This window comes from Oncorhynchus masou, chromosome 14 (genome assembly GCF_036934945.1).
Source record: "Oncorhynchus masou masou isolate Uvic2021 chromosome 14, UVic_Omas_1.1, whole genome shotgun sequence".
Lineage (NCBI taxonomy): Eukaryota > Metazoa > Chordata > Actinopteri > Salmoniformes > Salmonidae > Oncorhynchus > Oncorhynchus masou.
The window spans coordinates 25,020,854-25,043,499 of record NC_088225.1 but is presented as its reverse complement, the minus strand read 5'-3'; the positions used below and the strand labels follow the sequence as shown (position 1 = coordinate 25,043,499).

Here is a 22,646-nt window from a genome sequence, read left to right as displayed (position 1 = left end):
GAAAGATGAGGGGATGTCAATCCCAAACCCCCTCACCTCTGCCCCCCAATCACCAGGCCTCCCCTCAGTGTTAGCCTGGGCGTGGCAGCCCCTCCTGCTCTATTGTGGGTAGTCAGTGGACTGAGTGACGCAGACAGAGTGGGTTTTTACAGAGCTGCTGGGATCGTGAATGAAGAAGACCTTTTTTCTTCAGCTTTAAGATTGATTATATGTCTCAGACCCTCTGTCCTTCATCAGCCACATTCAACAGACCTGGGCTTTAGATGGAAGCAGTGGGATTTAAACTCACGTCTCAGAAGAGGCTGGAGACAAAACTCAAGGCACTATAAAATATTGTATCACATTAGTATTGCCAGTCTTGCTAGCTCAGCAAACTGTGGACCAGACAGACAGAGAGAAAGCTGAGGTGATGAATGTGGGAGTCTTTATTAGACTGCAGAGGTAGATAGTTTGGGCTCTTTCTTTTAGCAATCTCAGCAGTGTTGACGGTGTAATTTTTTAGATAAGAGTTAATAAATACTTAATAGATAGTTAATGGCTTAATGTTCAAGGAGATTATTAATCTGGCCTCAAATAACCCTCGTGATAGAAAACGGTCCATTTAAAATCTCACTGCTAACAGGTGGAGTGGTTGCTCTAACCAATGATGAGATTTTTCAAAAATCTGAATTTTAAAAGTATTACAACCTGCATCTGAATGCAAATTATTAATATAGATTTGTATTTATTCTATCCAGTCCATCTAGCTGTGGTCTATAGAGTGTTTCACAACAGAGACATGAACAGTAAAGTCCAGAGACATGAGCCCCTCCTAAAGACCAGCATCAAAAAGCACACAGCTTTTGTGTCTTTTGATATATCTGGTATGGAATAGGCTTAAATGGGATGTTATACCCCCATCCACATGCAGCACAGTGCATACTCTCTGTTTTATAGGGGAATGGGAGTTTAGAGTCAACTGTCCAACAAGTTTCTGCTTTGGCCCTTTTCCACTGCATCCTATACCGGCCTAATTATAAGCAGTGCTAATGTTAATGGAATAACTCAACGTAAAATTATATACAAATGGCTAAGATGGGGGACAGAAAATGAGTAGGCTGAATCAGTCTATTCTTTTGGGGCTGTTGCTCCCCGATCACAGCCTGGGAAACAGGGTGAGCAGAGGTGGGAGGGGGACTTTTCGGCCCCCAAAAATCTAAGGCCCCTCCCCACAAAAAGATGGAACAACTTTTAAAGCGACTCCTTTTAATGCCTATTCCACACGTCTACTTGGCTGAGCAGGATTCACAAATTGCTGTGTTGAAGGTTTTATTGGGACTAAATAGCTGCCAATGAAAGTGTAAATGACCGTGGGCTGAATGGGGCCCCCACAATGGGCCCACGGTGACAAGGCCCCGACAGACATAATGATCATTGTCACAGACGCTGTTAGCCAGGAACCACTGGGCCTCATGAATCCAAGTGGGCAATTTCAAGCCATTAGACCGGTCACTTTATCCACCAAGATCAACTCTATCTTTTAACCCCTTCTCTTTCTTTCTTTCTTTCTTTCTTTCTTTCTTTCTTTCTTTCTTTCTTTCTTTCTTTCTTTCTTTCTTTCTTTCTTTCTTTCTTTCTTTCTTTCTTTCTTTCTTTCTTTCTTTCTTTCTTTCTCTGTTCTCTTTCTCTTTCTATCTCCTCTTAATAACTCTGTTCTCTTTCTATCTCTCTCCTCTTTCTATCTCTTTCCATCTCTGTTCTCTTTCTATCTCTCTCCTTTCTATCTCTCTCCTCTTTCTATCGCTGTTCTCTTTATCTTCTCTTTCCATCTCTGTTCTCTTTCTATCTCTCCTCTTTCTATCTCTGTTCTCTTTCTCTTCTCTTTCTATCTCTGTTCTCTTTCTCTTCTCTTTCTATCTCTGTTCTCTTTCTCTTCTCTTTCTATCTCTTTCCTCTCTCTCCTCTTTCTATTTCTGTTCTCTTTCTTTTCTCTTTGTATCTCTTTCTCTCTCTCCTCTTTCTATCTCTGTTCTCTTCTCTTTCTATCACTGTTCTCTTTCTCTTCTCTTTCTATCTCCTCTTTCTCTCTCTCTTTCTATCTCTGTTCTCTTTCTCTTCTCTTTCTATCTCTGTTCTCTTTCTCTTCTCTTTCTATCTCCTCTTTCTCTCTCTCCTCTTTCTATTTCTGTTCTCTTTCTCTTCTCTTTCTATCTCCTCTTTCTCTCTCTCCTCTTTCTATCTCTGTTCTCTTTCTCTTCTCTTTCTATCACTGTTCTCTTTTTTCTATCTCTGTTCTCTTTTTCTATCTCTCTTTCCTCTCTATCTCTCTTTCTCTCTATCTCTGTTCTCTTTCTCTTTCTGTTCTCTTTCTCTTCTCTTTGTATCTCTTTCTCTTCTCTCTTTCTATCTCTGTTCTCTTTCTCTCTATCTCTGTTCTCTTCTCTTCTCTTTCTATCTCCTCTTTCTCTCTCTCCTCTTTCTCTTTCTCTTCTCTTTCTCTTCTTTCTATCTCTATCTCTTTCTCTCTCTTTCTATTTCTGTTCTCTTCTATCTCTTTCTTCTCTTTCTCTTCTCTTTCTATCTCTGTTCTCTTTCTCTTTTCTCTTTCTATCTCTTTCTTTCTCTCTCTCCTCTTTCTATTTCTGTTCTCTTTCTCTTCTCTTTCTATCTCTGTTCTCTTTCTCTTCTCTTTCTATGTCCTCTTTCTCTCTCTCCTCTTTCTATTTCTGTTCTCTTTCTCTTCTCTTTGTATCTCTTTCTCTCTCTCTTTCTATCTCTGTTCTCTTTCTCTTCTCTTTCTATCACTGTTCTCTTTCTATCTCCTCTTTCTCTCTCTCTTTCTATTTCTGTTCTCTTTCTATCTCCTCTTTATCTCTCTCCTCTTTCTATTTCTGTTCTCTTTCTCTTCTCTTTCTATCTCCTCTTTCTCTCTCTCCTCTTTCTATTTCTGTTCTCTTTCTCTTCTCTTTCTCTCCTCTTTCTCTCTCTCTCCTCTTTCTATTTCTGTTCTCTTTCTCTTCTCTTTCTATCTCCTCTTTCTCTCTCTCCTCTTTCTATTTCTGTTCTCTTTCTCTTGGCTAAATGGAGAAATCTGGAAATTGATGAAATAACGAGATTATGCTCTAAAAATAGCCCTAAAATCTAAATAAGAGCATGACAGACGTAGGTTTACCATGTTGAGAAATAAGGTGATGAAAGAAATCAGACAGGCCAAGGCAAACTTTTTTATTAACATAATTGGTGAAGCAAAGGGAAATTCTAAATTGATATGGGAGAATCTAAAAAAGTTAACAGGGAAAGACCATAGTAACACTGCAAAAAGACTAGAAATCATGGTGAATAACAATCTAACACAGGATGCAGTCGAAATAGCAATAGCCTTCAATTCCTACTTTATTGACTCTGTCAGTGTACTGACACAGAACCCCTCCACTGGTTTCTTGGGCTCAGTGCTAGTGAATGACACTCAACCTGTCTTCATCATAAGGGAGGTTTCTGAGTCAAAGGTGAACAAGGTGATTAGCTCACTAAAGAACTCTAAAGCCAAAGATGTGTTTGGGATGGACTCTACCTTTCTTAAAAACTACAAAGAGTCACTCATTGGCCCCATTACTAAGGTCACCAACACATCTATTGGTCTCGGTGTGTTTCCAAGGGTATGGTAGTCGACCATAATAACGGCCATCTTTAAATCAGGCGACACTGCTGACGTGAGTAACTACAGGCCCATTAGTATACTACCTGTGGTGTCAAAGGTTGTTGAAAAGTGTGTAGCAGAACAATTGATTGCCCACCTCAACAACAGCCCCTTCACATTACACTCCATGCAGTTTGGCTTCAGAGCGAAACACTCCACAGAAACGGCCAACTGCTTTCTTCTGGAAAATGTGAAGTCCAAGATGGACAAAGGGGGTGCTGTTGGGGCTGTGTTTCTGGACCTAAGGAAGGCTTTTGATACTGTTAACCATGAGATTCTCATCACAAAATTGTCCAAGTTCAACTTTTCCCCTGATGCCTTGAGATGGATGAAATCATACCTTGAAGGCAGAACTCAGTGTGTCAGAGTGAGCAATGAGCTGTCGCCCACTCGTAGCTATGATGTGGGCGTGCCCCAAGGGTCAATACTGGGGCCCCTCCTGTTCAGCCTGTACATTAATGATCTGCCTTCTGTCTGTACTGGGTCTGAAGTTCAAATGTATGCAGATGATACAGTGATATATGTGCATGCAAAGAGCAAACAACAAGCTGCACAAGAACTCACTACTGTAATGGTCCAGGTTACAAAGTGGCTCAGTGACTCGTGTTTGCATCTCAAGGTGAAAAAAACTGTTTGCATGTTCTTCACAAAGAGGGCAACAGATGCTACTGAGGCAGATATCTATGTGTCAGGGGAGAAGCTCCAGGTGGTATCCGATTTTAAGTACCTTGGCATCATACTTGATTCCAACCTCTCTTTTAAAAAGCATGTGAAAAAGGTAATTCAAATAACTAAATTCAACTAGCTAATTTCCGATTTATACGAAATTGTTTGACTACAGAGGTAGCAAAACTAAACTTCAACTCTATGATACTCCCCCACTTAACATACTGCTTGACTAGTTGGGCCCAAGCTTGCTGTACAACATTAAAACCTATTCAGTCTGTCTACAAACAGGCTCTCAAAGTGCTTGATAGGAAGCCCAATAGCCATCATCATTGTCACATCCTTAGAAAGCATGAGCTCTTGAGTTGGGAAAATCTTGTGCAATACACCGACTCATGTCTTGTATTCAAGATCCTTAATGGCCTGGCTCCCCCTCCACTCAATATTTTTGTTAAACAGAAAACCCAGACATATGGCAGCAGATCCACAAGGTCTGCCATGAGAGGTGACTGTATAGTTCCCCTAAGGAAAAGCAACTTTAGTAAATCTGCATTCTCTGTGAGAGCTTCCCATGTCTGGAATACACTGCCATCAGACACACATAACTGCACCACATATCACACTTTCACAAAATGCTTGAAGACATGGCTAAAGGTCAATCAGATTTGTGAACATGGTCCCTAGCTGTGTGTTGCCGCTTTCCATGTTGTCTGTTGTCTGTAGCTTGTGAGGTGTGGAAACACTTTGTTGCTTTTATGAATTTTGTCTTGCTGCTTTTTGTTCTATGTTGCTCTGTCTGTATGCTACGTCTTGCTTGTCCTATGTTGCTCTGTCTGTATGCTATGTCTTGCTTGTTCTATGTTGCTATTGTCTATATTGTAATTGTTTTTAATAACCTGCCCAGGGACTGCGGTTGAAAATTAGCCGGCTGGCTAAAACCGGCACTTTTACTGAAACGTTGATTAATGTGCACTGTCCCTGTAAAAATAAAAAATAGACTCAAACTCAAACTCTTCTCTTTATATCTCTGTTCTCTTTCTATTCTCTTTCTATCTCTGTTCTCTTTCTCTTCTCTTTCTATCTCTCTTCTCTTTCTATCTTTCTTCTCTTCTCTTTCTATCCATCTTCTCTTTCTATCTCTCTTCTCTTTCTATCTTTCTTCTCTTCTCTTTCTATCCATCTTCTCTTTCTATCTCTCTTCTCTTTCTATCTTTCTTCTCTTCTCTTTCTATCTCTCTCCTCTTTCTTTCTATCCATCTTCTCTTTCTATCTCCTATTTCTTTCTGTCTCTTCTCTTATCCTTTCGGTTGGTCCGGTTATTGTCAAACTTAGTTTCTTGGTGAGGTTTTGATCATAATAACTCCTGATGCTAATATCCTCTAGGCTTCCTCTCTTCACTATTTTTTGTTTCTCTCACTTTCCTCTTTCTTCTCCTCCCACTTGATGAGGTTAAGGTTAAACCAATAAGATCAAACTGCTAAAATCCACTATGTTTGCTGTTCGCCAACTCAGGCAGGACATTTTTCTTCTATCCATCTTCTCTTTCTATCTCTCTTCTCTTTCTATCTCTCTCCTCTTTCTTTCTATCCATCTTCTCTTTCTATTTCTCTTCTATTTCTTTCTGAAAAGCACCCTTGAAAAACCCTAAATGGCATAGCATTTTAACCAACATTTTATATACTATTAAATACAAAACGGAGGTGTGAAAAAATCATGAACCCCTTTCAACTCTAACTCATATCTCCTAAAGTCCCCAAAAAAGTATATTTTCAAACCCAGATCTCCCTCACCAAGTCACCATTGTCCTCCTGAGGGGCGTACCATACCAAATTTCAGAGCTGAATATTGTCTACTTTCCGGGGCTTTTGAGGTCACACAATTCCCATCTTTGGGAATTCTCCAGACGGAATCTGAGGGAACGACGTCCCGGGGGTTTCCAGGAGCGCCTGGAAGCGGGAGGCCGGGAGCCCCTCGGATGGTGTGCCGGCAGGAGTCCCCTCCATCTGTGGGATAATTGGTTTATCCCGCCGCCTGGCCAGCTTTCCCATGTGGGCCACTGCTGTGGGGAGGCCCAGGGTACAATGTGGAAACAGCATGAGACCCTCCAGGCCAGCCTTTGACTGGGTCTCCTTTACAGCCTATAGGACCAGGAGCATGGGAGCACAACGCTCATGCCAGAGATGGACCCTGTGGTTTTGAAAAGGTCCTTCATTATTTTGCCGTCTGTTGTTTGCATTTGAACTGAGTGTTTTGGTAATTGACTTATGGGGAAAGTTAATTTGTTTTTGTTTTTTATATCCCCACTGATTTATAAGGTAATGAGATGGAGAGTTGGGCCAAATATTTACAAATTGGTGAAGCCCTCCATACACAAAACACCTGGTTGGAAATGGGCTTTTCCACAGTCTTTTCTACATAATGTTCTGCATTTGGGCATTCTTTTGTTGGTCTTCTAAAAGGGAATGCTGAAATTGAGTATCAGTATCTGACAGAGTGTTGAACACATTTCTACTATTCCTGGGTGTTTGCAATAGTCAGTCCTCGACACAAACTGTTCCGTGTTGATAATAACTTGACTGATATACGCTGAGTGTACAAAACATTAAGAACACCTCCCCCTTGCCCTCAGAACAGCCTCAGTTTGTCAGGGCATAGACTCTACAAGGTGTTGAAAGCGTTCCACAGGGATGCTGGCCCATGTTGACTCCTATGCTTCCCACAGTTGAGTCAAGTTGGCTGGATGTCCTTTGGGTGGTCGACCATTCTTGATACACACGGGAAACTGTTGAGCATGAAAAACTCAGCAGCATTACAGTTCTAGACACAAACTGGTTCGCCTGGCACCTACTACCATACCCCGTTCAAAGGCACTTAAATCCTTTGTCTCAATTGTCTCAAGGCTTTAAAATCCTTCTTTAACCAGTCTTATCCCCTTCATCTACATTGATTGAAGTGGATTTAACAAGTGACATCAATAAGGGATCATATCTTTCACCTGGATTCACCTGGTCAGTCTATGTCATGGAAATAGCAGGTGTCTTTTAAATATTTTGTACACTAAGTGTATGTTAAAAATACATGGTTGACAATAGCTTGTTACTTTGTTTATAAAAAGCTTTTAATCTCAAATAGTCACAGGAAAATAGTGTCCCCAAAATATACTGGGAAAACAAAAAATGTGAAAATATAACAATAATGGTGATAATATATTCAACAACAATGGTGATAATATAACAGCAATGGTGATAATATAACAACAACAATGGTGAAAATATAACAATAATGGTGATAATATATTCAACAACAATGGTGATAATATAACAGCAATGGTGATAATATAACAACAACAATGGTGAAAATATAACAATTATGGTGATAATATATTCAACAACAATGGTGATAATATAGCAATAATGATGATAATAATAACAACAATGATGATAATATAACAATAATGGTGATAATATACAGTACCAGTAAAACGTTTAGGCACACCTACTCATTTAAGAATTTCTCTTTATTTGTACTATTTTCTACATTGTATAATAATAGTGAAGACATCAAAACTATGAAATAACACATATGGTAACCAAAAATGTGTTAAACAAATCAAAATACATTTTATATTTGAGCTTTTTCAAAGTAGCCACCGTTTGCCTTGATGACAGCTTTGCACACTCTTGGCATTCTCTCAACCAGCTTCATGAAGTAGTCACCTGGAATGCATTTCAATTAACAGGTGTGCCTTGTTAAACATTCATTTGTGGAATTTCTTTACTTCTTAATGCGTTTGAGCCAATCAGTTGTGTTGTGACATGATAGGGTTGGTATACAGAAGATAGCCCTATTTGGTAAAAGACCAAGTCCATATTATGGCAAGAACAGCTCAAATAAGCAAAGAGAAAGGACAGTCTATCATTACTTTAAGACATGAAGGTCAGTCAATCCGGAAATTTCAAGAACTGTGAAAGTTTCTTCAAGTGCAGGATGAAAAAACCATCAAGCGCTAAGATGAAACTGGCTCTCATGAGGACCCCTACAGGAAAGGAAGACCCAGAGTTACCTCTGCTGCAGAGGATAAATTCATTAGAGTTACCAGCCTCAGATTGCAGCCCAAATAAATGCTTCACAGAGTTCAATTAACAGACACATCTCAACATCAACTGTTCAGAGGAGACAGTGTGAATCAGGCCTTCATGGTCAAATTTCTGTAAAGAAACCACTACTTAAGGACACCAATAATAAAAATAAACTTTCTTGGGCCAAGAAACATGATTAATGGACATAAGACCGGTTGAAATTTGTCCTTTGGTCTGATGAGTCCAAATGTGAGATTTTTGGTTCCAACTGCTATGTCTTTGTGAGACACAGAGTAGGTGAATGAATGATCTCTGCATGTGTGGCTCCCACCGTAAATCATTGAGGAGGTGTGATGGTGTGGGGCTGCTTTGCTGGTGACACTGTCAATGATTTATTTAGATTTCAAGGCACACTTAACCAGCATGGCTACCACAGCATTCTGCAGTTATTCACCATCCCATCTGGTTTGTGCTTAGTGGGACTATCATTTGTTTTTCAACAGGACCAAGAAGGAAAGTGATGGAGTGCTGCATCAGATGACCTGGCATCCACAGTCCCCTGACCTCAACCCAATTGAGATGGTTTGGGAAGAGTTGGACCGCAGAGTGAAGGAAAAACAGCCAACAAGTGCTCAGCATATGTGGGAAAAGCATTCCAGGTGAAGCTGGTTGGGAGAATACCAAGAGTGTGGAAAGGGTGGCTATTTTGAAGAATCTGAAATCTAAAATATATTTTGATATGTTTAACACTTTTTTGGCTACGACATGATTCCATGTGTTATTTCATAGTTTAGATGTCTTCACTATTATTCTACAAAGTAGAAAATAGTAAAAATAAAGACAAACCCTTGAGTGAGTAGCTGTGTCCAAACTTTTGACTGGTACTGTATGTAACAACAATGGTAATCTCAGACCTGTCAACTCGATATGTGGTATTACTTCATGAGAATACGTGTCTTCCGGTCTCCAAGCAGTAGTCTGAAAACAACAGAGAGCATAAGAGGTTCTGAAGATGATGCTTTATTGTGACATTATAGATCTTCATTCAGTATGCTCGCTTTCACATCAGTAATAATAAGACGACACATTGAGGAACATGAGAAAACACATACAGTGAAATGGTGTGCGAGTACTTCAGTTTCTCCGTGCATCGTCCTGTTCAATCTCAAACACATTCTTACAGTAGAGCTGCTGAACCAGACTATTCTGTCTGGGACGTAGCCTCATAGAATTATATATTAGAAGTCATTTAGTAGGATCTCTGTGTGTAGTCTATCCTCACCTAACCAGTGCAGCAGCCACCAGTCCACCAGTGATGGGTCCTACCCAGTAAACCCAGTGGTAGGTCCAGTAGTTGGCCACTATAGCAGGACCCAGGGCTCTGGCCGGGTTTAGACAGGTTCCAGACACATCTCCACTGAAGAAATAATAACCACAAAGAGTTGCAGAACTATGAGAGTATTAAACATGATTATCTCCAGGTATGCAGCAGAATCATGTCCATCAAAACAACCATGTGTTGTATCTCTACCCATGATGCTATGAAACCTAAATGTTGAGATAACAAGTATTTCATGTTTTGCCATGATCATGGTGTCGTGTGGGAACAGTAAATACGTTACTTAGAAATGCCCAATGCTCATAATTGCAATGTAATGAGCGTGTTATCTGAACTACCTATCTAAGATGTTTATCTAATCTTTATGTCACAATAATGCACATTTTAGCAATGGCTGTTCCATATCTTCAGTTGTGGATGTAATCATTGATGACAACTCTACTTGAACGTTTGTTTATCTTCCATTATTTCTTTGTTCATTATTTGTTAACATTTCATAAATTAGTATATAATTTGTTTAAACAGTGTATAATAATGCATGTTATATCCATGTAAATAATTTATAACAAACTCTATTTAATAGGTAACAAATGATATAATAGTAGTTTATAAATAGTTAATAAACAAACCTTCAAACAAACTTTTTCCAAACCTTATCTATCCAGGCTAATTATTAAGAGAACAAATTATTTTTGGAGAATTACTTGTACCAGGCCCAGGAAAACCTCTATGCCCTAGTAACCCTATAGCAAGAACTGACCAGGTAGCCAGGAAAACCTCTAGGCCCTAATAACCCTACAGCAAGAACTGACCAGGTAGCCAGGAAAACCTCTAGGCCCTAATAACCCTATAGCAGGAACTGACCAGGTAGCCAGGAAAACCTCTAGGCCCTAATAACCCTATAGCAGGAACTGACCAGGTAGCCAGGAAAACCTCTAGGCCCTGTCAAGTAGACAGGAAAGACTTTGGGACTAGTTACAGTACAAGTGATACATTCCACTCTTGGCCCTCTCAGTATCTCACCCAGCCAGGATGTTGATGATGACAGTACAGCCCACCATGAAGGGAACCATGGGGCTGCTACTCTTGGCGTTGACCGCCCCCAGCAGCACCACCATGGTGACCAGGCAGGTCATGGCTATCTCCCCAAACAGAGCCCCCCACAGCTGATCTTGTGATTGCAGCAGGGCAAACGCTGCCCCCTGGGCCTTGGAGTAGTTCTCTGTTGTGGTCATCAGCTGAGGAACAATGGATTCAGGTTCATTTACTGGCAGTGATGTCATTATACTACTACAAAACCCAATGCATTGTCTGCCGAGCTAAACTGGGGCCATGACAGTTGTCTGCATATCTAAATCACTGTAGTTGTGAATATTCATTTTATAGTTTTGATTTGATTTGATTCAATCCAACTGATATTTTTTCTCTGCATTTCAAATCATTTCAAGGTGCAAGACAAAATTCTACCTCCACAGATACTGTTAGTCACAGATGTGCATTGAATGACCACTGATATCAGGTTTAACCCTCACCTTTGACATGGAAGCACCTAGCACACCCCCTATGAGCTGACTGATGAGGTAGGGCCCCACCATATTCAGCTTCATGCCTCCACACAGGTAGATAGCAATGGTAAACGGTGGGTTAAAATGGGAGCCGCTGTGGAGGTCAGAGAGAAATAGCAGACTGGTCAGATAGCCCAGGAGTGTTGGGTTTTACACAGTATATTTCACAGTTTAACATTACTCACCTTCACACTTTCACCTTTGTATCAGTTCAAGGAGATTGGCTTTAGATATTGATGAGACATTGTTAATATGTTCAGTCAACTATTAGGTATAACAATATGAATGGGGTCACAGTTGCTTTATAAACTTGGGATATGTATGTGTCAGGTGCATCTGTGAAATCATAACACATTACACCCTAATGGCCACTGTTTATAAGTTGAATGGCACTCACTGGAATGAGAATGGTTTTACAACCTTAGGTCTGTTACCTTTATCTGTGAAAGACTGTTTTTGAACTCTGCACATGACGAAGAAACACACAATCACCACAAAAAGAATATGGGACTTACGGGTTTCCACTCCGTGTGTGTTCAGTATTTTGACCCCAAAATTGTAGCAATATAGAACGTTGTAGCAATATAGAACATTGAAAATATAATGTAATAATGGGCCTGTATTACACTCAAATACATTCATTCCACTCATAGTAAAGCACACAACATACTGTTCATGCAAAATATAAATGCTCTATTGAAAACAAATGACTAACGTTAATCTCAAAAGGAGACCAAAGTACAAGACTGTAATGATGTAATATGAGACATTTTACAGAGACTTATCCAAAACAGCACAGTACAGTGAGACAGTTTATCAACACACAGACCTGATCTCTGCCATGCACGCCACCATGACTGCCACAGCCAGACCATGGACCAGAGCTGGCTGCAGCCGCCCTGCTGCCTCCACGTTCTCTATGACCGACACACAGCCGATGAACACAAAGAACATGGTCCCCACCAGCTCAGCCAGACACGGCTGGACCAGGCGCTCAAACTTGTTGGGAGGCTGGACCGGTGCTTTCTTAGAGTCTGATGCCATCAGGGATGTCCCCATGTCACCCAGTTCCATTGTCCCTTCTGTCATAGTGGAAAGGAGTTTGGAGAGATAGAGTGAGAATAGAGGAGAGAGAGAATGGAGGAGTTTGGAGGGAAAATAGATGAGAGAGAGGAGTCTTTGTATATAGAGATACAGTGCAGCACTGGCGATAATGTCCGCAGGTGTGTGTCCAAATATCTACTTGCGTTGCTAATCACTTGAACTTTGGTAAGTTCAAAGAACGAAAGGGCGAGATAGAGAGTGGAGAGAGAAAGAGAGAGGAGAGAGAGAAAGAGAGAGAGAGAGAGAGAGAGAGAGAGACAGAGAGAGAGAGAGAGAGAGAGAGAGAGAGAGAGAGAGAGACAGAGAGAGAGAGAGACAGAGAGAGAGAGAGAGAGAGAGAGAGAGAGAGAGAGAGAGAGAGAGAGAGAGAGAGAGAGAGCATAAAATTGAATGGCTCCATTGACCAACGACGGACTCTTTGACATCGATATCCATGTTATGATTAATCCAAGTCAGTTTACTCCAGTGAACACAGTACAACAGACAACCAGTTTACAGTTTCAAACTATAGTAATTGTCCAGCAGACAGATATTTTGTTGGCACTGATTTGAAAACAACATTTTCAGGGTAGAGCATATGTCAATATGACTATGATATGTTTTTACTATTTAAATCAACTAAATGTTTTGTTAGTTTGTTAATACAGCAGCCTACTACTAGACATAATGTTCTAGATTTCCAGGCCAAACAAAAAAGTTTAATCTTGGTTAACCTGCTTGTATTAATCATGCATAGATCATTGATGTTAGCCAGTCCCAGCTAGATAAGATAAAGCATTAAAACTAGACAGTTTGACGAAGTCTCTGCACCTGTGCAAAGTCTGCTCCTGTTATTCTCTGAAGGGAGTAAAAAACAATCCAATGAAACATGAAACTGGCTTTTTACACTTTAGTGTAATATCTTCTATTTGTCCTAAATGGTAGACACATCCATCAGCAAATAACAGGTGATAAATACATTGACATTGTAAATGATAAATTGACATTGTAAATGTGCAGAATGTGGCAACATCAGACTGTTACTGTGCATACAGGCATCATGTACAGTATGTACTTATTCTTGAGGGGCACTAATGGAATTCATTCATTCATTTGTATTAATTGTGTATGAAAGAAACAGTATCTTCTATATTTCCAACGTACAAATCAATAAATGGACATGACGACAACTCCTCTGCTGTACACATTTATACTTCATTTCTTGAATCTTCACTGCAACATTTTTTGAACGTTCACATACTACTGTCTCAAATGAGTGTCTGCCATAGAAATATAATTACTAGAAGAGAGGTCCCCGTTCAAGTCAATGAGTCCATAATGGGAGGACCGGTTGTCTGAGGGGCTATGGCCTTTCTGGTAATGATATTTCTATGGCTGAGACTTTCAGTCAAGATAGCAATTACAGTGTCAAACTCAATGCTATCTAATGTGGCTAGTTTTTGGATGTCTGTGTGCAGATAATCAGTGAAAAGGCATGACGCATATGGAAGGTTGTATGACAGGACAGTGAGAGTCAGACCAATGCAAGGCTGTAGTTCACCACATAACCAAAAGGTGGCGGTATAAAACACAGACTATGGGCCAGAAGTCACTTCTACTATGTCAAAAGGGATCCATCATAGAAAGAAATATACAATGCAATATTTAATGTACAAAAATGTGTTTATACAAATGGCATTGAATAAAATAGATTGCATTTATGGACAATAGATAATCTATATATACCGGTATAGAATAAAGTTACATTGGTAAGATTATTTTAAACTAAGAGACATGGAAATAGTAACACAAAATACTGTTAGAATTTATGTGGATTTTGGAAATTGACTTTTTTCTGGACTTGAACTGGAAACCTACATCTGTATCACATCAAGAGAACTCTGGTTTTCTCATCCCCAAGCAGTAATCTGAAAATAGAAAAAACACACCATCAAAATAGTACAGAATTGTTGAATGTAACATCACTCGACAAGTTGTTGCTTCCACACATTGTTTCTTTAGTTTTTTAAAACATAAATGTAAATAATTCCCCAAAATATGTCTTAGACAACACAAGACTTTAACAAGGAAAATCAAGATAAAAAGGTGTTAAATCCACACATTGTTAAAACGAGGTTAATGACTCTCCCAGATTTAAGAATTGTATAAAAGCACCCATTGTAGGAGTAACTTTCCCTCACATAGCTAGCCATTGATTTTAGAGGGACAGTTCATGTTTATCAAGTTGAGGACAAACAGCCCTGTCTAACAGCCATGTTACGATACAGTGCTTTATCGCACAAGACAACATATCCCGATATGGAGGTGGTAGATAGAATTTATGGGCAGACAAGGCTTCTAATCCCACACTTGCAGCTAGTGTAGGCAACTTCCATTCAATAGTAAATATATTCCATTCTGATCTATGGAGCTCCAGTTGGGTCATCATTTTAGTATTAATGGTCATTTCAAGGACAAAGATTAAGGTTGCTTTCCCAACCAAAGTGTTTCAATAGTAGCTTGGGCTCCAGTCTGTTTCTGTTTAAAACCAAACAGGACAATGATGTAAACAGCCAGGTATCCAGGCCCCAGAAGATCAGAGCTGTACAGTACCGTATGAAGCTGGCGGTTAGCAGGGCTCCAGACATGGGTCCCACCCAGTAGATCCAGTGATAGCTCCAGTAGTCGGCCACCACGGCCGGGCCAAAGGCACGAGCTGGGTTCATACATGCCCCAGACACTGCTCCCCTGTAGAGGACATGATATAAAAGTGATGCATGAATGAATGATAGAGCATGTGGTGTCTTACGGTACACAGTAAGGAGTGTATTGTGGTGTACATTGTGTTTTATTGGTAGTGTACAGGTATTTATCTCAGTAGTAGTTAACTATACTGTACAAAGGTAGGCCATTACATCAAACATCAAGACAAAGGAGATGATTGTGAACAACAGAAAAAAGAGGACAGAGCACGCCCCCATTCTCATCGACGGGGCTGCAGTGGAGCAGGTTGAGAGCTTCAAGTTCCTTGGTGTCCCCTTCACCAACAAACTAACATGGTCCAAACACACCAAGACAGTCCTGAAGAGGTCACAACAAAACCTATTCCCCCTCAGGAAACTGAAAAGATTTGGCATGGGTCCTCAGATCCTCAAAAGGTTCTACAGCTACACCATCGAGAGCATCCTGACTTGTTGCATCACTGACTCGTATGGCAACTGCTCGGCCTCCGACACTACAGAGGGTAGTGTGAACATCCCAGTACATCACTGGGACCAAGCTTCCTGCCATCCAGGACCTCTATACCAGGCGGTGTCAGAGGAAGGCCCTAAAAATGGTCAAAGACTCCAGCCACCCTAGTCATCTAGTCATAGACTGTTCTCTCTGCTACCGCACGGCTTGTGCACTCTTGTTCTTGTTCCAAGAGGCTTCTAAACAGCTTTTACCCTCAAGCCACAAGACTCATGAACATCTTAGTTAAATGGCTACCCAGACTATTTGCAGTGCCTCCCCCTCTTTACACCACTGCTATTCTCTGTTGTCATCTATGCATAGTCACTTTAATAACTCTACCTACATGTACATACTACCTCAAATAACCGATGCCCTGGCACACTGACTCTGTATCGGTACCCCCCTGTATATAGTCTCCACATTGACTCTGTACCGGTACCCCCTGTATATATTCTCCACATTGACTCTGTACCGGTACCCCCTGTATATAGTCTCCACATTGACTCTGTACCGGTACCCCCTGTATATAGTCTCCACATTGACTCTGTACCGGTACCCCCTGTATATAGTCTCCACATTGACTCTGTATCGGTACCCCCTGTATATAGTCTCCACATTGACTCTGTACCGGTACCCCCTGTATATAGTCTCCACATTGACTCTGTACCGGTACCCCCTGTATATAGTCTCCACATTGACTCTGTACCAGTACCCCCTGTATATAGTCTCCACATTGACTCTGTACCGGTACCCCCTGTATATAGTCTCCACATTGAATCTGTACCAGTACCCCCTGTATATAGCCTCCACATTGACTCTGTACTGGTACCCTCTGTATATAGCCTCCACATTGACTCTGTACCGGTACCCCCTGTATATAGTCTCCACATTGACTATGTACCAGTACCCCCTGTATATAGTCTCCACATTGACTCTGTACCGGTACCCCCTGTATATAGTCTCCACATTGACTCTGTACTGGTACCCTCTGTATATAGCCTCCACATTGACTCTGTACTGGTACCCTCTGTATATAGTCTCCACATTGACTCTGTACCAGTACCCCCTGTATATAGTCTCCACATTGACTCTGTACCGGTACCCCCTGTATATAGTCTCACTATTGTTATTTTACTGCTGCTCTTTAATTGCTTGTTACTTTTATCTCTTGTTCTTATAATTTTTAAAAACTTCATTGTTGGTTAGGGGCTCGTATGTAAGGATTTCACTGTAAGGTGTAAGGTTCACTGGTGTTTTCGGCGGATGTGACTAATAACATTTGATTTGATTTGTTTGTATCTGAAAAGTTGTTCTGCAGAATGTACAGTACAGTCTTTCTCCAGGCTAATTTCTCAAATCTTTCCAGTCCTCCTCCCATCCTATCCCTTACCCACACACCTTACATCAATCCAATCCACTCCACGACCACCCCACCCCACCCACCGCTCTTACACCACACCTTCTACCCCATTCGGTCCTCACCCAGCCAGGATGTCTGCGGTCACGGTCAGCCCGATGCAGAGAGGGGCCAACAGGCTGCGCGTGCGTCCATTCACGGCCCCCATACACACCACCATCGTCAGGAACAGAGTCATGATCACCTCTGCCACTGTGGCTGGTACTATCTGGGTGTCGGCCTGCACTGTGTCGAATGCTGCCCCTGAAACTTTGGCATAGTTCATGGATGGGGAAATCACCTGGAGAAGGAGATATTACTGACATGAATATAGGATATGTAGGGAGAAAAGTATAGGTCCAGATACAGAAGAACATTATTTAACATTTGCTTATCGACTGCTACTTTCCACTGGTCATATTCTACATCTGTTCAGAGTTTGTCTTTTCAAGTGTGATAAAAAATAATATACAGTACGAGCCAAAAGTTTGGACACACCTACTCATTCAAGGGTTTGTCTTTATTTGTACTATTTTCTACGTTGTAGAATAATAGTGAAGACAATCAAACTATGAAATAACACATGGCATTGTGTACTAATCAAAAAAGTGTTAAACAAATCAAAATACATTTGATATTTTATCTTCTTCAAAGTAGCCACCCTTTGCCTTGATGACACCTTTGCACACTCTTGGCATTCTCTCAAACAGCTTCACCTGGAATGCTTTTCCAACAGTCTTGAAGGAGTTCCCACATATGCTGAGCACTTGCTGGCTGCTTTTCCTTCACTCAGCAGTCCAACTCATCCCAAACCATCTCAATTGGGTTGAGGTCGTGTGATTGTGGAGGCCAGGTTATCTGATGCAGCACTCCATCACTCTCCTTCTTGGTCAAATAGCCCTTACACAGCCTGGAGGTGTGTTGAGTCATTGTCCTGTTGAAAAACAAATGATAGTCCCACTAAGCGCAAACCACCAGAAAAGTGGCCCCACACCATCACACCTCCTCCTCCATGCTTCACAGTGGGTACCACACATGCAGGTCATCCGTTCACCTACTCTGCGTCTCACAAGGACACAGCGGTCGGAACCAAAAATCTCACATTTGGACTCATCAGACCAAAGGACAGATTTCCACCAGTCTAATGTCCATTGCTCGTGTTTCTTGGTCCAAGCAAGTGTCTTCTTCTTATAAGTGTCCTTTAGTAGTGGTTTCTTTGCAGCAATTTGACCATGAAGGCCTGATTCACTCCGTCTCCTCTGAACAGTTGATGTTGTGATGTGTTACTTGAACTCTGTGAAGCATTTATTTGGGCTGAAATCTGAGGCTGGTAACTCTAATGAACTTATCCTCTGCAGCAGAGGTAACACTGGGTCTTCCTTTCCTGTAGCGGTCCTCATGGGAGCCAGTTTCATCTAAGCACTCAATGGTTTTTGCGACAGCACTTGAAGAAACTTTTAAAGTTCTTGAAATGTTTTGGATTGACTGACCTTCATGTCTTACAGTAATGATGGACTGTAATTTCTCTTTGCTTATTTGAGCTGTTCTTTCCATAATATCAACTTGGTACTTACCAAATAGGGATATCTTCTGTATACCAACCCTATCAAACAAGGTCACAAAATGAAGGCTACCAAGAAATTGCTGATTGGCTACAAAACGAACAAACTTAAGAAGGAAAGGAATTCACAACTGAGCAAGAGGACAAGTTAGAGTGTCTAAGGATTCCTCACACCAGTTCAAAATAGTACTGAAATGTCTCATGTCAACAGTGAAGTGACTCCAGGATGCCCTTCTATTGCAAGCCATATCTCATACTGGCTTAAAAGAGAGGGCAATCCACTAGAAAAACTGCCTGAAGGCCAACAACCCGGAGTCACCTCTTCACTGTTGACGTTGAGACTGGTGTTTTGCAGGTACTATTTAATGAAGCTGCCAGTTGAGGACTTGTGAGGAATCTGAAAATATTTTTGGGAACCATAGTAAAACATCCTCGGTACCTCCCTGAAACCTAAAAATTAACATTCTCAGAACAAATGAAGTAAAAATCTAATTGTATTTGTCACATGCACCGAATACAACAGATGTAGATCGTACAGTGAAATGCTTACTTACAAGCCCTTAACCAACAAAGCAGTTTAAAAAAAACTTATGTTCTCAGAACGTTTAAAAAACATACAATTTTACCGGTCAGGAAACATATGGCTTCGTTCCCAGAACCAATGGGAAACCAAAAACATATGTTCCCACAACTTCCAAGGAACCAAATGTGCTTGCAGGGTAATGGCCAATGAGCTCTTGACTTTACAAGGTGGTGAAACACAGACTCAACTAATCTTGTTCAGCTCTAAGGACACTGTACAGTCCATGTAAATGACTGCCAATAGAGTAGAGTAGGTGACTGCCTGGTCACTCAACCCTCATGGACGTCAATTGCTTTATCGTTTTACTGTCCTGATAGCAGCCAAGAGAAGAGCAGGGTAGGTGCAGAAAGAGATGATTGTCATGATCCATATCTGAAGTGTTGACAGGATGAGGATGATCATACTGTTAGGATAAGTGCAGATTGTACAAGTGTTGTGTATTATGGGACGATCAAACCTCTGAAAGTGTGAAAGACCGAGCTGATATTTTCCTGATGTTTACATAGTCTTTAGTGATAGTAGGCCTACCCATTTGGTGCCAGGTAGTTACCAAATACTGTATATTGAATTCTTGAATGTCCGTACTAGAAAGTATATATTGTTACCAAATAATTAAGTTAAATACATGTACATGTCTTCAATGTCAATATATAAGAACAATTATAATTAAGATCCTATTGAATACCAAGTTAAATACAACAAACCTTTTAGTAGGCTACAGAGTACCCACCTTTTAGTAGGCTAGAAGTAGGCAACAACCCACCTTTTAGTAGGCTACAGAGTACCCACCTTTTAGTAGGCTACAGAGTACCCACCTTTTAGTAGGCTACAGAGTACTCACCACCTACAGAGTTTTAGTAGGCTACCCACCTTTTAGTAGGCTACAGAGTACCCACCTTTTAGTAGGCTACAGAGTACCCACCTTTTAGTAGGCTACAGAGTACCCACCTTGGCTAGTCCTGCCCCTATCATCCCTCCACACATCTGAGCCAGTATGTAGGGGACCAGCAGTATTATGTTGAGACCCCCGATCAGAAACACAGACACAGACACTGCTGGGTTGAAGTGCCCCCCACTGCAGAGAGAGACATGGAACAATTGAATTACCCTAATACATTTTAATTAAGATATTATATTTTAAACAGTTCACAATAGTTTTTTATATGAGGCACATCCTTTAGAAAACAAAACAAACTATTTTAAATATAGAGGCAAGTAGCAACAATAAAACCATATTAAGAAAAAATGCTAATGTAGATTGCCTCATCAAAATGATACAAGTGTGCTTTTAAAATTCTGTTGTGCATTTTAATGATCTATTGTAGGCTACTTTGAAAGCAGTCATAAAACTTCAAGTCAATGCTGATCAACAGATCCATTACAAGTCTTCATTTTTGCAATGCTTTTACACAATCTGTTATGCATCAACATGCTGCATGTCGAAAGCCTAGGAACAGACTCTTCTGTTGCTCTGCTAACATTTGAAAACCTGAGCATCAACTTCCCAGCCTAGTCCCAAAACCTATACCATGTCATGGCCAGAAAAGTTGTCTATATAGCACAAACAGATCTAGGACCAGGTTATCACCTTCCAGCCTCTCACCACCCCCAGAGGGGCCCCCAGCCTTACCTGATCTCCCCCAGCACGGCGATAACGATGCCCAGGGCCAGGCCGTGTGCCAGGGCCGGCTGCAGCCTTCCGGTGCCCTCTGTGTTCTCGATCACAGACAGACACCCCACAAAGATAAACAGAGATGAACCCAGCAGCTCTGCCAGACAGGGCTGGATATAACGTTGGAACGCATCCCTGAACGGCTCGGTACTGCTGTTTCCATCTGTGGCTGGATCTGGACCTTTCCCTTCTGGCTGGATCACATTGATGTCCAGGTCCCAGAGCTCGGTCTTAGACTCATAGAGAGCCATGGTGTTGGGTTAGACTGTGTAAGACTGGAAACAGCCCATGGGTCGTTAGTGCTCTTAAGTCTAGAGGTTACGCAAGAGTGCTGATAAGGAATAAGAAGGGAGGAGGGGTGAGGTGGATGAGGAGGAGGGAGGTGGAGGAATGGAGGACCGAAGACAAGGAGGGAACTGGAGGTGAGGGGCGGAGGTGGGGTGAAGATAGTGGAGGGGGAAGTTGATAAGTCATTTTCTTGGAATGGTCCAGATAGCTAGGCAGAAAAATGCTGCCAGATCATCAAACAATGAGACAAAATGCAAGAAATTTTCAGAAATTGTTCGCTTAAGTGATTACCGTTAAATGCAATACTTTTGATTTAACTTCAAACATACTTGTCAGGACTTTGTATGGATAAAGAAATGCAATTAATCAATCAAAATTATTTCCCCATGACTGTTATTATGAATAGTATTATGAATACTAGTTGTGAAATGAATAGCTTACATTTCAATATACATTATGCAGTTAGAATATAGGGACAGAAACCCTGCTTCTGCAGATAGAGCTATTGCCTAAAATACAATAGAAGCACAGCATAGAGGCTCTGTGTCACGTCTTAAATGTATGTAGTTCTGTCCTTGTGCTGTTCTTGTCTATTCATGTTCTGTATTTTGTCATGTTTCATGTTTTGTGTGGACCCCAGGACGTGTAGCTGCTGCTATCGGAACAGCTAATGGGGATCCTAATAAAATACCAAAATGATGAGTGTGTTATAGAACATATGGACAAGCGGCCTCATTATATGACTGTCTATATAAGTTGTCATTCTACATAACTACTGAATTACCATCAATCCACTTGTATATCAGTGTAGGCTGCTGGGGGGGGCTGATAATCAATGGTTGGATATCAGTGTAGGCTGCAAACACATCATCAAACACATGGCAACCATGTGTTTGATGTGTTTCATACAATTCCACTTATTCCGCTCCATCCATTACCACGAGCCCATCCTCCCCAATTAAGGTACCACCAACCTCCTGTGTTATATATGTAATGTGACTGAAACATATCTACATAATAATCAGAATAACATATTACGATAACAATCTTTTACATATACAGTGCCTTGCAAAAGCATTCATCCCCCTTGGCGTTTTTCGTATTTTGTTGTTAAAAATGTATTTTTATTTGGATTTCATGTAATGGACATACACAAAACAGTCCAAATTGGTGAAGTGAAATGAAAATGAGACTAAAATTGAGCTTTTTTGGCCATCAAGGAAAATGCTATGTCTGTGTTAGGTGTGTATAAGGGAGGCGAAGTCAGGTGCAGGAGAGCAGAGTGAAATAAATAGACACACTTTAATTCAGCTCCACAAATGACATACATGAAAAATCAACGTGCCAAAATAACACAGAAACAATAATAAAGTATTAGCGCCAGACAAAACACCATCTAACTATAAACAATTACACACAAAGACAAGTAGGGGAACGGAGGACTAAATACATTCAGTATGATTACGGAATGTGTAAGGAACAAGGCAAAACAAAGGGAAAGATG

At 40.9% G+C, this 22,646-nt stretch overlaps 2 protein-coding genes across 2 annotated transcripts; both read right to left on the bottom strand.

Moving 5' to 3' along the window:
* Positions 1–9,240: 9,240 nt before the first annotated feature.
* On the bottom strand, positions 9,241–12,532 carry aqp8b (aquaporin 8b). Its single transcript, XM_064985705.1, has 5 exons — positions 12,155–12,532; positions 11,293–11,419; positions 10,784–10,998; positions 9,704–9,838; positions 9,241–9,399 (listed from the first exon to the last, which is right to left on the bottom strand). Exons 1-5 carry the CDS (start codon positions 12,412–12,414, stop codon positions 9,357–9,359), a joined length of 780 nt encoding a protein of 259 aa, XP_064841777.1. The 5' UTR covers positions 12,415–12,532; the 3' UTR covers positions 9,241–9,356.
* A 1,576-nt stretch (positions 12,533–14,108) lies between these two features.
* LOC135553761 (aquaporin-8-like) lies at positions 14,109–21,114 on the bottom strand. Its single transcript, XM_064985704.1, has 5 exons — positions 20,813–21,114; positions 20,131–20,257; positions 17,125–17,339; positions 15,022–15,156; positions 14,109–14,336 (listed from the first exon to the last, which is right to left on the bottom strand). Exons 1-5 carry the CDS (start codon positions 21,103–21,105, stop codon positions 14,294–14,296), a joined length of 813 nt encoding a protein of 270 aa, XP_064841776.1. The 5' UTR covers positions 21,106–21,114; the 3' UTR covers positions 14,109–14,293.
* Positions 21,115–22,646: the final 1,532 nt, after the last annotated feature.